Source organism: Ahaetulla prasina, chromosome 2 (assembly GCF_028640845.1).
Source record: "Ahaetulla prasina isolate Xishuangbanna chromosome 2, ASM2864084v1, whole genome shotgun sequence".
NCBI classification, from domain to species: Eukaryota; Metazoa; Chordata; class Lepidosauria; order Squamata; family Colubridae; genus Ahaetulla; species Ahaetulla prasina.
The window spans coordinates 75,664,484-75,681,125 of NC_080540.1; the positions used below are offsets into that span (position 1 = coordinate 75,664,484).

Consider the following 16,642-nt stretch of genomic DNA (forward strand, 5'->3'; position numbering starts at 1 on the left):
TGAAGTAGTCTGCGACAGGAAGGACATTGTAGCAGATGATTTTATGAGTTTTACTCAGGTCATGCCGAATGCGGCGTAGTTCTAAATTTTCTAAACCCAGGATTTCAAGTCTGGTGGCATAAGGTATTTTTTGTGATCAGAGGAGTGGAGAACTCTTCTCGTAAAATATTTCTGGACACGCTCAATTGTATTAATGTCCAAAATGAGGTGTGGGTCCAGACAGGCGAGCTGTATTTGAGAATTGGTCTAGCAAATGTTTTGTATGCTCTGGTTAGTAGTGTAGTGTTTTTGGAGAAAAAGCTACGCAAGATTAGGTTTACAATTCTTAAAGCCTTTTTGGCGATGTAGTTGCAGTGGGCTTTGACACGTAGATCATTTGATATGAAAACTCCAAGGTCTTTGTCGGGGTGAGGGTCATGTTGCAATTATTCAGCATTTCAATGTTCAGAGGTGATAACATTTAGTATGGAAATTGTCATTAATCTGAATGTTTGGAAATATGGATCAACGAAAGAGCCAGTTGCTCTAGTGGTTAAAGCACCAGACTAGAAAGCATGAGACCATGAGTTCTATTCCCGCCTTGAAAGCCAGCTGGGTGACCTTGAGCCAGTCACTTTCTCTCTCTGCTCAACTTATCTGATAGAGTTGTTGTTGTGGGGAAAATAAGAGAAGAAAGATGTGTTGGATATATTCATTGCCTTGAGTTATTTGTGAAAACAATAAAGGTAGGATAAAAAATGAATGAATGAATGAATGAATGAATGAATGAATAAATAAATATTAAAAAGGTACATGATAGATGTTGATCCACAAGTGATTAAGGACAATTTGGAAAAGTTTCAGCAACTAATGCAGAGATGGGAAATTGTGTCAATTTTCGGAAAAGTATTCAAGGGAAAGTGCTTTCACATCTTGCATCAGAATATTGATCTGTCAGAAATATTTTGTTCTTACCAAAGATTGAAAGACCAGAAGTCCGTATTTTTCTGTATTATCATCCAGAATCACAAACAATGTATCCAGAATGTCCTGCAAGAACTGGAATAGAAAAGGAATAAAATAGAATAGAATAACAGAGTTGGAAAAGACCTTGGAGGTCTTCTAGTCCAACCCCCTGCTTAGGCAGGAAACCCTACACCACTTCAGACAAATGGTTATCCAATATCTTCTTAAAAATGTCCAGTGTTGGCGCATTCACAACTTCTGCAGGCAAGTCGTTCCACTGATTAATTGTTCTAACTGTCAGGAAATCTCTCCTTAGTTCTAAGTTGCTTCTTTCCTTGATCAGTTTCCACCCATTGCTTCTTGTTCTACCCTCAGGTGCTTTGGAGAATAGTTTGACTCCCTCTTCTTGTGGCAACCCCTGAGATATTGGAACACTGCTATCATGTCACCCCTACTCCTTCTTTTTATTAAACTAGACATACCCAGTTCCTGCAACCGCTCTTCATATGTTTTAGGCTCCAGTCCCCTAATCATCTTTGTTGCTCTTCTCTACACTCTTTCTAGAGTCTCAACATCTTTTTTACATTGTGGCAACCAAAACTGAATGCAATATTCCAAGTGTGACCTTACCAAAACATTATAAAGTGCTATTAACACTTCACGTGATCTTGATTTTATCCCTCTAAAAAGCACAGGGATTTTTAGTATCTCCTTACAGAATGTTCTACCAAACCAAACAATTTCATAATTTTCTGACATTATACATAAGAAGTACATTGATTATTCTCTAATTCTGAAGTACAATATTCTATAGAAAAATCAAAGCCAGATATTAAATTCCTCTAGACCTCAATTTGTTTTATGAGCCTTTTTATTAAGTCAAGTCCACTCAACAACAAGGGACATATCTGAGGGACAAAAATCCAGATTAACCTTTTTGATAGGGTTCTCTTATGGCACTAATGAAGTATTAGAATTTTTATCTTGATTTTTTATTATTTGTGTATTTGATAACTATCTATAGTTGCATTTATGTATTTATATAATATAGGCAATCAAATACACATTTTTATATTTTTAAAAATTAATAAGGATCTATAACTAGACCAGATCCACAACAAGTACAAGCATACAACATGATGGTAAAAGTGAGAACAGGGATGCTGGCAGGAAAATGTTCAAATGGGTTTGGGAAGAACTTTCCAGACATTTGGTGTAAATTGATAATTTTAGTTCTTGAGTTACGACTACAGTTGGAACTGGGATTGTTGCCACTAAGCAATGTGGTATAAAATCACTGCATCACTTAGTAACAACAATCCAGAAAATCCTAGTTGCCATTGTAACCTCAAATGTGCAGATCATTAAGACTAAGCATTATTTATTAGTCTTATTAATACTGCATCACACATTTTCAATACATGTGATGAAAAGCACCTGGAGAAGGAGTGGGGAAGGGATCTTGGCAAGAATACCATGGTCTCCCCAGGAGGAGACTGTACATTCCACCCAAAATAAATGACTGTGCACTCCTGAACCATCTGGGCAAGGAAGGAAGAGTTTTTAGAGTGGTCACATCTAGAATTTCTCAGGGTATATCTATTAGCTTAGAAGGTTGTGGTTTCAGTCTGGCAAAATTCTTTCTATTAAATCGAAGCAAATAAAAACTTGGACTGCATCATTTTTGAGCCTGGGCCTGAGAATACTAGTGTTACTTTTTTTTAAATGGGACAGGAAAAGAAGATTTGAAATAGTTCAGGGTCCTCCATATCATTTTAGTTCATAAACTGATGAAGAGAAGTTGACATATTACTTCTTACATTTGTGATTAAAGTAATCACACTGAGATTTTATTTATTGATAAATACAAATATTAATAATTTTTTGGTTTTTTTCTCCTAAAAGTGATGAGTTATTGTAATTAATTTGTTAATAATAGCTTAGACCAAATTCAATACCTTAACAATTTCTTCACCGCTGACTTGGCGCAGCCTTCCTAAAATATCCATTACACGATCTGGATATGCTTTCCATTTCAGAAGAGCAAGCAGGTCCACTGTATATAGTAGAAAGGAAATAATATATTAGCAAGTATATAAATAATAGTACCATTATCTAAAACACTCTGAATACACTGATAACAATTTGACATTTGACATTTAGAATTTATTGGCCAAGTGTGATTGGACACACAAGGAATTTGTCTTGGTGCATATGCTCTCAGTGTACACAAAAGAAAAGATACCTTCATCAAGGTACAACATTTACAACACAAATGATGGTAATAGGGTATGACGATCATTTAGTCCTGGGCATGAACAAAATATAAAATATATTTGTTAAATAATTTGAAAAACTATTGGACACAACTATGATTAATACTTGTAATTTCAATTATAATTTTCTCTTGTTTTCACAGTATGTGACCCAGAAACATATTAATTTAAATGAAAGTGCACTGCACTATTATATTTAATTTTAAATTTAATAAACTGCAGTTCCTTCTATATTGCATAACTAAATCAGAATAGCATACTAAGCCAGATTCAAAAATGCCTATCTAAACAACTTTAATTTATTATGTATTTTAGGAATATATCTTATGTGAAAATGCTTGATGTAATTACAGTAGGTGGCAGCATCTAGACAAGTTGGTTGATCTCAGAAAAAACCCTCGGTAGGATAAGACCCAATTTATACTTGGAAGGGAAATCAGCAGAAATTCCAGTGCTATAGGCTGAGTAACTGATATCAATTTTTGTTGTCAGGAAAACTATATGGACATATCCATGTAATCACCAAGAGTCAAGGTCAACAGGAGAGAACAGTTGCTTCTTTTTCTGTTCTGTCTGTATCCAATTTGCACCATTCAGATGACCCTGATAAACTTCCAGATGACCTTAACGACTTGCTAAAAGACTGCAAATGATCAATTGTCTGCAAGGGGTATAAATCCTTCTATTCCCCACCCTCCAATCAGAGCTGAAGAAGCCTCTTGGATGAGAAGCGAAATGTCTTCAAAGAAAAATCAAAAAGTCCAGTTGCCTCTTGAAAAAAGCACCTTTGGGACAACCATGACCTGGATGATAGCCATTTTCAAGGCTACTTTTTATGAATTTGTAGACTCTAAATACCCAATTTTTTGAATTTTTTTATTATTATTAAAATAATTAATTATACTTTATTTACAATTGCAATTGGGAAGTTAATCACCGCAAAGTATATATTTTTTAATTTGAAAATATTTTCTGTTTTGTGTTTCATAACTGTTCCATACACATAGAAACAGAATCTTTCAAGTACAGATACATGCTGCAAGTAACCAAATCAATCAGAACCATCATATGAAAATATGTTTCAAACATGTATATAAGTAAGACTATTCTGCTTTATTGAAAAGGTAGACTATTAATTATGAATTGTTGGAATAAAAAACTGCTGTACCATTCTGGGTAAGTTTGGTAGAAGATAGCTGAGTGGAGATTGAAAAAAACTCTTTGGTGCTGCGCTGAAATATCAAGCTTGAAGGGATGTTGGGACAACCATTATAATCTTCTTTGCAGCATGGAAGACCCAAGTAAAGTGCATGGTTATTGAAAGTGCTGTTTTCATCACACTGGAGACACAAGAAAATAAATTATTAAATTTGTTATATTTTATGTTGTTATGTTATATTGTTATGTTAATCAGACTATATTGAAAAGCAACTGATTCTATTCATGTATATGTTCTGCCTACAAATGTGTACAGCCTTTATTTATTAATTACATTATTTAGTAAATCTTTATTTTTATGATAGTCAAAAAATTACATGTATCGGCCATTAGAATTAGCTTCCTTTTAAATATCAGAATCAGAATTAGTAATCTCAATTTTCAGAGGGATTAAAATGTATCCCTGTGACTCCAAAATGCAACATTTTTTCATTTATTTTACCCGTCAAGGATTCTAAATACCTATTCTAGCTACTCAAATCAAAATATTGTTCTTTGCTAAATGGAGTATTTTTTTCACAATCTGTGTGGCATACTTGTTCTATCCAAAAGCAGTAACAGAACACCCCAAAATGGTGAACAAAGAACCTTTTTTCAATTTGTGTTAATATTGTGCTCGGATGGCTATAGTATAAAACAAGAAAAAAGAGCAGAAATTTTAGTAATACTTTTCCATGATTATTAACTGCAATATTTTGACTGTTTATTTAGAAAAGTTAAAGCTGTCAACATTCTTAGATTTCCAAAACTTACAAACTTTTATGGAACAGAATAACAGAGTTGGAAGGGGGCTTTGGAGATCTTCTAGTGCAAACTTCTAGTCAAGCAGATGTGTTTATGACATTAAATATAAGCCAAAGAGGGGAATATAATCATGGAAGGATCAAAATACAAAAAATGAAGACTAGTACCTTATAAACATAAAGCTCATGAATATCATCAGATAGGGTAGTGCCATCGTCTCTCATTAATGGTGTAAACGCAAAGCCAAAGAGCTTCTTTTCTCCTTTATCTTTTGCTGCAAAACAAAATCAAATATTTACACACATTTTTAAAATGATAGATTAGGTCTTTAGGTTATCTGTAAGAAATGGAAAGTCAATAAGCGATGGTAGTCACAATGTGTATGTATGACTAAAGACATCAGGGTTCATATCCTCACCACAGCATGCAATTCTGTGAGTGATTCTGGACTGGTCATTCACAACCTGACATGTCATAAAACTCTAAGAATAAAAAACACTACTTACATCCACTTTTATACTTGGCAGCTATAAATTAGGCAGTGTATTTTTTGGAGTATAAAACATTCTGGACTATAAGATGCGCCTACCTTTTTTGGTGAGGAAAACAAGATAAAGAAATCTGCCTCTAGCAATTTTGCCTCGTTGCAGCAAACAGCAAACAGCCTGCTTTACTTTCATTTTCATATTCAGCATAGCTTGATTAGCACAAGAAAAAAAAATCTGCTCCCAGCAATTTACGTCCTTGCAGCAACCAGCAGAGCCCCCCCCAAAACAGTTGAGAGTCAGGAGGCCAATCCAAGGGACAATCAACTTGTGCTAATTAGGCTATACTGAAGCTGAAATGGGCTGTTTCTTCTTGCTGCTTGCTGCAAGGAGGTAAATTGCAGGGAGGCAGAGCCCAAAGTGTGGGGGCCAATGGATGGGCAGGGCTACATTCAATCTATAAGATGCACCTAAATTTTCACCCCCTTTTAGGGGGAAAAAAGGTGCGTCTTATACTCCAAAAAATACGGTAAGTTCCTGCAACTATTACTGGCTGAAATAATTGCAATAATTTACTTTGTCATATATTTTCAAATGATTTCCTGATTTCAAATGATTCAAATCAAATGATTTCCTGATTTCCTAATCTATTGAAAACATGTAAAATATGACAATTAGATCTCCTGCAGATAGAGAAATGTGTTATGCTTCGAAATGCTTCTGATGAGGGGAAACCAATGCCTGCATTTTTGCAAGGACAGATAGATGTGAGATGAGGACTACTGAATTTTCTTCTGGAACTAGAGATTGCCCCCATGTACTTTGGACAGCTGATTTATATGAACAGGTAGCAGAAGCCATTATTTTGGGAGCCATGGGTGATCAGCTGGAAGTTGTGATTCTATCATGCTCCAAGCTGTATACACAGCTTTTCAGGACTCAAGGTTCAGCCAAAGCTCATCTTTTTAACCACTTTGAAGTTTTACTTTTCTTACTTTTTTTTAAGACTGAAAAATCTGCAGAACCATAGGTTTACCAATCATAGTGGAATTCTCTTCAATCCATTTTGAAAAGAAAGAACATCACATCTGTCCAGCTTTGTGAAATCTTTATTTTTTATAATTATATATGTCTTTGGTTATTCGGGTTTTCTCCAGCCAATCAGAGCACAGCCAAGCTCCCACCCAATCAGTTCAAACCCCCACTAGCAGTTAAAAAGAAGAAACAGCTGTAATCACACATTGCTCCCAGAAGCATGAAGCTGAAGCCTGAAGATGACGAATGAGACTTTGTCGAAATGTCGCCAAGACACTTCCAATTTTACGTGGGAGAAAACCCGAATAACCAAAGACCTACATACAAACACCCGCGAAAACCTCAGAAAACATATATATATATATTGGACACTTCCAATTTTACGCGGAAGAAAACCCGAATAACCAAAGATCTACATATATATATATTTGTTATATATATATATATATTTGTTATATATATATATTTGTTATATATATATATATATATATAATTATATAATTATAATTTCTTATAATACACCACAAATATACCACAAAATTTAAAATATTGTATATAAAAGTTAAAAAATAAGTTTTGGAATATCCTTTTAAATTGAATTGTAAGAGATTTCCTTGAGTTACTTCATGACAATTACAAATGGACCTTGAAAGATGATAAGAATTTCTAGAGAAGAAGAAAAAATATTAAAAGAAAACAGAAGTTGGCAGGGAGAAGGCCTCTTGGATGTAATGAAGTGGTCCAGTGATAAGGCCCAGGCCTCCTTGGCATGGTGGGACAGGAAGAGAGGCCAGGCATTCCGGCACATAGAAGGTGGGCTCTATAGCTGGCCAAGGCTTCCTAAAAGCTCCCCCATTCCCTGAGGTACCAGGGTTTGGTCATTGAGGGAAGCAGTCACTGGGTGTCTTGCTTAACAACCACTTTACTCAATGACCAAGACTCTGTACCAATTGTGGTGATAAATTGAGGGCTACCTGTATTTTTGTAGGTTTTGGTATTTGCATTATCTATTTCATATAATCCTTAATAAAAATATGTAAAATATTAACAAGTTATACTCACTGGAACAGTGTCTGAATTCAAAACGGAGGTGAGATCCACGGAATCTGTCAATGGGAATTGGGAGTTTGATGACCTCTCCCCAGCGAGGGCTATTATTATGATAGAGAACAAACGAATGATACATACTTCTATTTGATTCTCCTGAGCCTAAGCTAATACAGTCCTACAAAAAAAAAGATACAAGGTAAGAATGCTAAAATATTACACTAAACATGATACAAGATACTAACAATCTCATGTTAACAATACAAGGATTTTGTATATTTTAATTAGTCTATGTTGTGCATGTAGCCCCTATGTCAGATTGTCATTTCACATTCCATAGGAGAGGGAGGGAGGGAGGGAGAAGGTGGGGAGGGAGAGGGAGAGAGAGAGACTGTCACATGCTCCAGCTCCTTCCTCTGCTGGACAAAGAACACATTTTTTTTATTTTTGTCACAACATTATATATAAGCATAAGCATGAAATAACTATAAGATATATAAGCATATATATAAGCATGAGTATGTAATAAGTATACGAAATTTGGATACAATCAAAGGGAACATTAGGGCAAGAACGGTAGACACATTCGTGCTCTTATGCACGCCCCTTATAGACCTCTAAGGAATGGGGTAAGGTCGATAGTAGATAGTTTTTTGTTAAAGCTTTGGGGATTTTGGGAAGAGACCATGAAGTCTGGTAGTGCATTCCAGGCATTAACAACTCTGTTACTTAAATCATATTTTCTGCAATCAATTGGAGCGGTTCACATTAAGCTTAAATCTATTGTGTGCTCATGTTATGATTGAAGCTGAAGTAGTCTTCAACAGGAAGGACATTGTAACAGATGATTCTATAACTTAGACTTAGGTCATGTCGACGGGGGCGGAGTTCTAAATTTTCTAAACCCAGGATTTCAAGTCTGGTGGCATAAGGTATTTTGTTGTAATAAGAGGAGTGGAGAACTCTTCTTGTAAAATATTTCTGGACTCGTTCAATTGTATTAATGTCTGAAATGAGATATGGGCTCCAGACAGGTGAGCTGTATTCAAGAATTGGTCTAGCAAATGTTTTATATGCACTGGTTAGTAGTGTAGTGTTTCTGGAGAAGAAGCTACGCAAGATTAAGTTTACAACTCTTAAAGCCTTTTTTGCAATGTAGTTGCAGTGGGCTTTGGCACTTAGAATTTTATGAAAACTCCAAGGTCTTTAACAGGGTGGGGGTCATCTGCAAGGTAATGTCCATCGAGCTTGTATTTAGTGTTCAGATTCTTTTTTCCAATGTGTAAGACAGAGCATTTGCAGGTTGAGATTTGGAGTTGCCAAGTTTTTGACCATTCTGACACAAAGTCAAGGTCTTTCTGAAGGGTAGTTGTATTATTGGTGGTGTTAAATAGTTTGTCATCTTCAGCGAAGAGAACGCAATTACTTGTAATATGGTCACAGAGATCATTAATGTATAATATAAAGAGTGTTGGTCCAAGAACGCTGCCTTGGGGAATGCCGCTATTGACAGGAACAGGAGTTGATAGGGCACTGCCAATTTTGACCATTTGTAGTCTGTTTGACAGGAACGCTGTTATCCAATTGTGGAGGGGTCCGGAGATGCCGTAGGATTTTAGTTTTAGGAGAAGTTTGTCGTGTACTACTGGGTCAAAAGCTTTACAGAAGTCTATGTAAATTGCATCTATTGCTTTGCCTTGATCAAGATTTAGTCCATATGTTTTTGCAGTGAAGAAGTTGTAAATTACATGATAATTTTTTTCTGAAACCAAATTGTTTATTAGAGAGTAGATTGTTTGTTTCTAGGTGGAGGGTAATGGATTGGTTGATGATAGACTCCATTACTTTGCAGGTGACACAGCATAAAGAGATTGGTCTGTAATTTTCAACTAGGCTGGGGTCTCCTTTTTTGAAGACAGGGATGACCGTGGCTAGTGACCAAAGTTTGGGAAGAGAACTGGTTGTGAAAGCTTTTTCAAAGATTATGCTTACGGGTTCTGCTATATTAGTGGAAAGCTTTTTTAAGACGTATGCACATAGACCATCAGGTCCAATAGATAGAGATGGTTTCAGTTTGCGAAGGGCCTTCTCAACATTATCTTCAGTGAAATCGATTTGTGTTAGGTCATTGTACTCATTGTTGGTACGACTGGGGAATGTTGGGTATGAGCCATTACTGTTAACAAAGACTGAGCCGAAGAATGTCTTAAAAAGGTTTGCTTTAACTGTTTCATCATTATATTCTTTGCCATTAGATCATTTTAGTGGTGGGATAGATCTAGAGTCTTTAAGTTTGTTGTTCACAAAATTATAAAAAGCATGATTAGATTTTGTGCGCAGAAGACATTCAGTCTTCTGTCTCCAAAACAGTCTCTGTGGAAAGCCTGGCATCTCCACAAAGCTAGAGTAATCCAGGAATCTTAAATAAAGGATAATTTTGCTTTATGTCACGTGCAAAATACCAGGTCCACAAGTGAAAGTTCAATTAAACTGATTTACTGCTAAAGCCTATGCACAGACATTTCCCAAAGGTGCTTTTAAAAAGAATTTCTTAGTTTATTTCCTTGAAAAAGTTTTGTTTCTCATCGAAGAAATTTCTTCAGTTCTGATAGAACTTCAGTCAGTTTCTTGGATGAGAAACAGAATGTTTTCAAGGAAATAAACTAAGAAAGTCTAGTTCCCTTTTAAAAAGTACCTTTGGGACAACCATGATTTGGAGGCCTGAAAATCTCCATAGATATTTATGCACAGAAATCTTTTCAGATAATAGTTAATACCTGGTTAGAATTACATTAGGGTTGGGGTTAGGGCCAACAACAATCAAATGGGTTGGACTTTGCTTATAGATATGTAACGATTATTCCTCTTTGCAGTCTAATGCCAGATTCTGTCATTCCTTCTCCCACACTTTAGGAAGCTATGTATTTCTGCAGAAACAGCTAAACTGCCCAGCCAAAAATATTGTGCTATGACTGATTTGTTTTCTATGCGACATTAAGTATAGTTATCTACATCTAAATACATCTTTGGATGAGGAATGTGTATCTTTGGATGATGACTAATTAAACTGGTCAGGAAGGCTTTAAATTGGAATGCAAAAGGCTAGGAATAAATGAGTAGCAGATTGGCTAACAATGTATTATATACAACAGAAAAATTTTAGTGTAGTGATATTAAGAGCTTAACAAAGAAGCAAAAGAAGTCAGAAATAAAAGTAAAGTCAGAAAGGAAATGAATTGTGAGCCTAACCCATTACCCTAAATGCCTTTATACTATTGGACAAGGTATGGAAAACTAGCAAGGTGATATTGATATCATAAAGAACAAAGATATATATGGTGTAATATGAGTTACAGAAATATGGTGGGGTGAATCTTAACAGTAGAACATCGGGCTTTAGGAGTATATCTTTTTCTACAAAAGCAGAAAATTCAAGAGTGGATATGATAAGAACTTCTAGAGAAGAAATAGCAAACTGAAGAGGGCTCCATTAAAAGTGGTGCCAACGACTGTGGTGAAATAGAGTTGATGAGTAGACTTTGTAAAAAGAAATTAACAGATTTTTATGAAAAAATCTAAATGCAGACACTGACATAAGTATAGTTTGAGATGCAAGTAAGGCCTATTTCATTAAAGAGGATATATTATATAATATAATACTCAACTTTTACAAAAGAGTCAAGAGTTATTTTAGATGAAATAAAAAGTAAAGAAGAATTAAAGAAATCTCCAGGGAAGATAATTATCTCCCATCAAATTAATTTTTTATAGAAACAGTTGTCAATATTAACAGTAAAAGAAACAGAGAAAAATGAATTGTGAAGCTATAAAAAAAGATTAAACCAAGAAAAATGCCAGGACCTGATGGATTACCAGATTCTTATCATAAATGCTCTAAAGATAAACTTTTACAATCTTTGCAAAATATAATGAATTTTATTTTATAGGGAAGAAAGACCCCTGAAATTTGGAAATATACAAATATAGCATTATTGAAAGACTTTGACAAGAAATTATAGAGCAGCATCACTACTTAATAATCATTATAAATTATTCACAATTATCCTAGCTGATTGAAAATAATTTAAAAGAATTTATTAATAAAGAATAGATGATAAGAACTTAATGTCAGTTTACAGACAGAATACACCAGGAAGAACTGAAAAGATTTCCCCTTCCTATCCTATTTCCCACTTTCCAGTTCTTTCCCATTTTTCTCTTCCTTTTATTAGATGCTTAATTTGGCTGGCAGAGAGGGCATGCTGTGGGCCCTATTAGTCAAGGAATTCCAGCTGACTGAGTCCCAGGAGAAGAACATTCTCTGCCACGGCTCCTACCCTTTGGCACATCTTATCCTCTGAAGTGAGATTGGCTCTCACTCTTTTGAAGACTCTTCTGTAAATCCGTGAAGACCTGACTCTTTCAAATGGTTTGGGGTCCCGATTGGGGTACATCACACTGGATGTGCTTGATGAATTAAGAAGCAATTCCTCCCCCCATGCACATCCTCTTCCGTTCCCCGTCCTTTAACTATAATATTATTTTGATTGTGATTTCCATTTTATTGTAGAAATATTTATCTGTTAGGATTTTAATGCTGTAAGCCCTTCAGGATCATTTTGATACAAGATGGGTGGCAAATTAAATACATAAATAAATAGCCAAAATTGTGGTGTTAAATTTGGTAACCATTTCCTGAATTTTAGGGTTAACCTAATTTAACAATATCTAAACAAGCAATAAAATTAACTTGCCCAGCTTTTTTTTAGCTTTGTTTAAATAACATAAAAGGGTATAATTTCAGTGTTATGGCAGGGAGAATAGAACATACTGAATGAGGTGTCTTGGGGATAATAGGAGCCAATATGGTAAGGGTATTGCTGTGATATCCTGAAGTCAAGTTCAAACTGCATTATTGTCACATCCTGGGGCCAGACTTGTTACAGATTTAACCTGGAGGCTGAGGCTGGATTATGGGTTCAAGTTCCTAATGTGGAAAACCTCAGAAGAATATTCCAAAATACTTAGTTGATTGGGTCAAAGTATGGACTCAGAAAAAGAAAAGGAGTAGAAAATACAGAAAATGTGTGTGTACACACTTAGCCCAGGGTGGAAACAATAACAGCATAACTCTTAAAACATTTCAGTACATGATCCATAAAATTAATTATCACAAAAAGTTAAGAATATGCAAATGAGTGAATATCATGGTTATGGATTCAGAGGGTTTTCCTCTGAATGTTCAACTTCTTCCCCGAGTCTAAAATCTATTGCTTTGCTCTAACAGGACCATGTGAGCATAATCTAAAATGGTTAAAATGGATGAATACAAAACTTAAAAATTGATAGATAGAAAGATTCTAGTATAATTAGATAGAAGCAATTAAAGCGAATACAAGATTATTATTTTTTTAAAAGGAACTGACAAGTGATTATGTATATAGAGCGAGGTCTTCAATATTATTAAAATATTTCAGTGATTTTGGCTTTCAAATATAAGAAAAGAGAAGATAAAGTTTTTATAATATGCTAAGCAATGCAATACCATTAGAAATGTGTGGATTCTCTTGGGAGGCTTAATTAGCATTCAACATGTAAATAGTATTGTTTAGTGGTTGGAATCCTCATTGAAATCTGACCACAGTGTAAAATGGAGAAAAACCATGTTACGTTTCCATGAACATTTTGGTGAAAAGATGGAAAAGTAATGTAATAATAAATTAAATGGTCCATCCAGTGGTGGGTTGCTACTGGTTCCCACAAACCAGTAACAGTGGCGGCGGGAAGCTCCGCCCACCCACCCGGAAGTCATCAAATATGATCTGCACATGTGCAGAAGCTTCTATGCACTTGCAGAAGTGGTGCATGCGTGACCGAACCGGCAGCAAAGGTAAGTGAAACCCACCCCTGGGTCCATCTAAAAAGCACAGTTGATGCTAGATATTCCTGGATAGAAAATAGAGCAGATTAAATCATGTGAAAGAATCTTGAATAACAACCAGTACAATAAGCAATTTTTCTAGCTGAAAAATAAATGTATCTATTTTTTGCTTTAGTTCATCAATAATTTAAAGTGAAGATTTGATTAAGAATTTCAACCGTTCCACATATAAAAGATTCTGAATGTTAAAGAATTTAAACCCAACCATGACAGAAATATATTGAATAAAGTATTTAAATATTGACCTTTAGAATTTCTCCGTCTGCATAGAGAACGTACATAGCTACTTCTATGTTCTTTTGAACACTTTTTCCACCTCTCTCAAAGTCTCCTTTCTCTAAAGTCAGGTACAAATCATTTCGTATATCACCTACATACAAGGAAAGAAAATGTTTTTAGAAAAGAGCACATAGTAAATTATTCTTCTGGACAAACCAATGATATTTTGTTCACTATTCTGATGAAATATCAACTCATTCCAATTGTAAAATGAATAGTTAATAAAAATGAACATTTAATATCAGTGCATTTATAGTTGATGGCTGTTAGTAATGCTTTATGGAGTCTGAAAACAGGAAACCAGTTATGAGACAAAGGAGAGGGAGAGGACAGGAGGAAAGATTTTCAAATTCCTTTTAAATATCTAGTTAACAAATAAATGGTCAAATGTTCTATTTCCACATTGATAGCTAATTTATAAACAGTTGTAGACAATACAACAGTTGTAAACAATAAAGTCAATACTCTTTTACTGCATACATTCTCCCATCCCTTCTGTAGGACAGGTCTACCCAGCAATTTTTTTCAAGCAACTAAAGTGATGCTTAAAAGTTTGTGAATTCTTTTGAATTTTCAATATTTCTGCATAAATATAACTGAAAAATAATTTATTCCCCATATCACAAGTTCTAAAACTAGATATCAAGAACTCAATTAAACAAATATATCAAAAAATTATACTTATTTATTGAGAAAAATGATCCTAAATTGTGTATTTGTATGTGGCAGAAGTATATGAAAACTAGGATTACCAGTCCTTTTGAAGAGGAAATTAGAGTCAAGTATTTCAATCAAAGGTCTGTCTTACATTGGCAAATGCCACAATTTATGTGACCATGCATGCCTGCATGACCCCCCTGCAGTGCCCCCCCCTTTTGGCATGTAATGGCACAATCGGCCCCGTAGGCCCATTTTTCACCCTCCCCAGACTCCAGAGGCTTTCTAGGAGCCTGGGGAAAGAGAAAACGGCCTTCCCCACCCCCTAGTGGCCCTCTGGAGGCTAGAAACAGCCCATTTCCGACTTCCAGTGGGCCCGAAAATCAGCTGGCCAGTACACGCAAACGAACTGGAGCTGAGCAATGCTTATGTGCCCACAGATATGACTCCACATGCCACCAGTTCGCCACCATGGCCTTAGTACTTGTATCCATAAGGACAAGTAAAATATAAATGTAGAACTGCATGGTTGAAACTTTCTTTGGAGAAAATTTGTGCATATTACTATTTTACAACAAACAAATTGCTATCTATGAAAGGTTTAGATCCCATGTAGTACAGTACATAGAAAAAGGATGTGAGGAACACAAACATCAGAAAATAAAAATAACAATAGTGACATCAATAGAAAACCTAAAATTTGGTTTATAAATAAAAAGTGAGATAAGAGAAATAGGCTTTGCCCCATTGCCACTTACTGCTCCCAAGCATAAAAATCTTTTTCATAAATTGTCATAGATAGTAATGAAATGCTATTTCTTGTTGTCTATCTTTGTCATTTTCCTGCTGGGTATTCCAAGGATATCTATAAGTAAACTGAACTGGAAATAAGATAATCTATACTTTTTTCAAGTATTCTTGCCCTTATTTCATAACTTAATTTTCCCTATCTTTTCAGAGTAATTTAGGATGCACAAGAGGGGTGGATAATTTTATTCACTAGTATTAGTTTGGCTGGCAAAAACACCAATGAACACAATACAGTGATGACAAAATGCCAGTCTGGAATTGTGATATATTCTTGTAACTGTTCCATTCCAGAAATAATCCCCATAGGAAATCAAAACACTCTGAAGTGGGGAAAACTATGAGTGTCTGAACACAGCTCAGAGAGTTCATTTAGTCAGAATGTATAAGATACAGGGCAATGGGAAGTGTTTTCTGGCATACACCATCAACATAGCTAACTTATATTATATTTATGAATTTTAAACATTCAGTGAAAATTATGGGGTAAAATATGGCGTACAAAATGTGAAAAACAGCAAGCAATAAATGGTCAGAACACAATGAAGCAACAACTTACACCCAACTATCTTCATCTCTGTGCCATTAAGGGAAGAGAATGAAGGGAAGATAAACAGGGTGCCAAGAAAATTTAGACAAGAAAGATAAAATCAAGTATTATTGACAGTTAAATGTTAAAACACACATTTTATGAGTAATTAAAAACAAAATACATTCAATAATTGAGAAAAAGAGAAAAGGGTTCACTTGTTTGCAAATAAATAGATTAGAAATATGTGACCACACATGAAATAAAAATCAAGAACCAAAGAGATATGTTGGGTAAATTCTTAAGTACTATATTCGACTCACTCATAATTTTTAATAATAACAATGCTTGGAGCATCACCTGCTGAGTGTTTAAAAACTAAGCGTTGCTCAAGGTTGGATAGTGCTTGGAAAACTGCCAGGTAATTCCAGAACTATATATTAAGTCAGAAGTAAAAACAACAACAACCTTGAAGAAAGCATCCTGAAAGAAAGCAATTCCTTCTGTATTGTTTCCCCCCAAAACCTATAAAGATTAATGCACCAAAAGTGAAGCACAATTTTAAGGAGACTTCACCGATTTTACTTTCATGATAAAATATCAAGGGCGCCACAAAAGGGCTGGGGATAGCCCTGAGAAGCTGAGTTCAGGCCATGTATGAATTGATGAGTGCTGCAAT

The 16,642-nt window shown here is 35.1% G+C and overlaps 1 protein-coding gene across 1 annotated transcript in view; it reads right to left on the bottom strand.

The window, feature by feature from the left end:
• DOCK3 (dedicator of cytokinesis 3) overlaps positions 1-16,642 on the bottom strand; it is a 167,453-nt gene that overhangs the window by 91,991 nt on the left and 58,820 nt on the right. Inside the window, exons 15-20 of the mRNA XM_058167839.1 lie at positions 13,937-14,061; positions 7,766-7,928; positions 5,351-5,457; positions 4,390-4,561; positions 2,904-3,001; positions 955-1,038 (exon numbers count right to left, since the gene is read on the bottom strand). Of these exons, the coding sequence (XP_058023822.1) occupies positions 955-1,038; positions 2,904-3,001; positions 4,390-4,561; positions 5,351-5,457; positions 7,766-7,928; positions 13,937-14,061 (749 nt within the window). The remainder of the gene's footprint in view (positions 1-954; positions 1,039-2,903; positions 3,002-4,389; positions 4,562-5,350; positions 5,458-7,765; positions 7,929-13,936; positions 14,062-16,642) is intronic.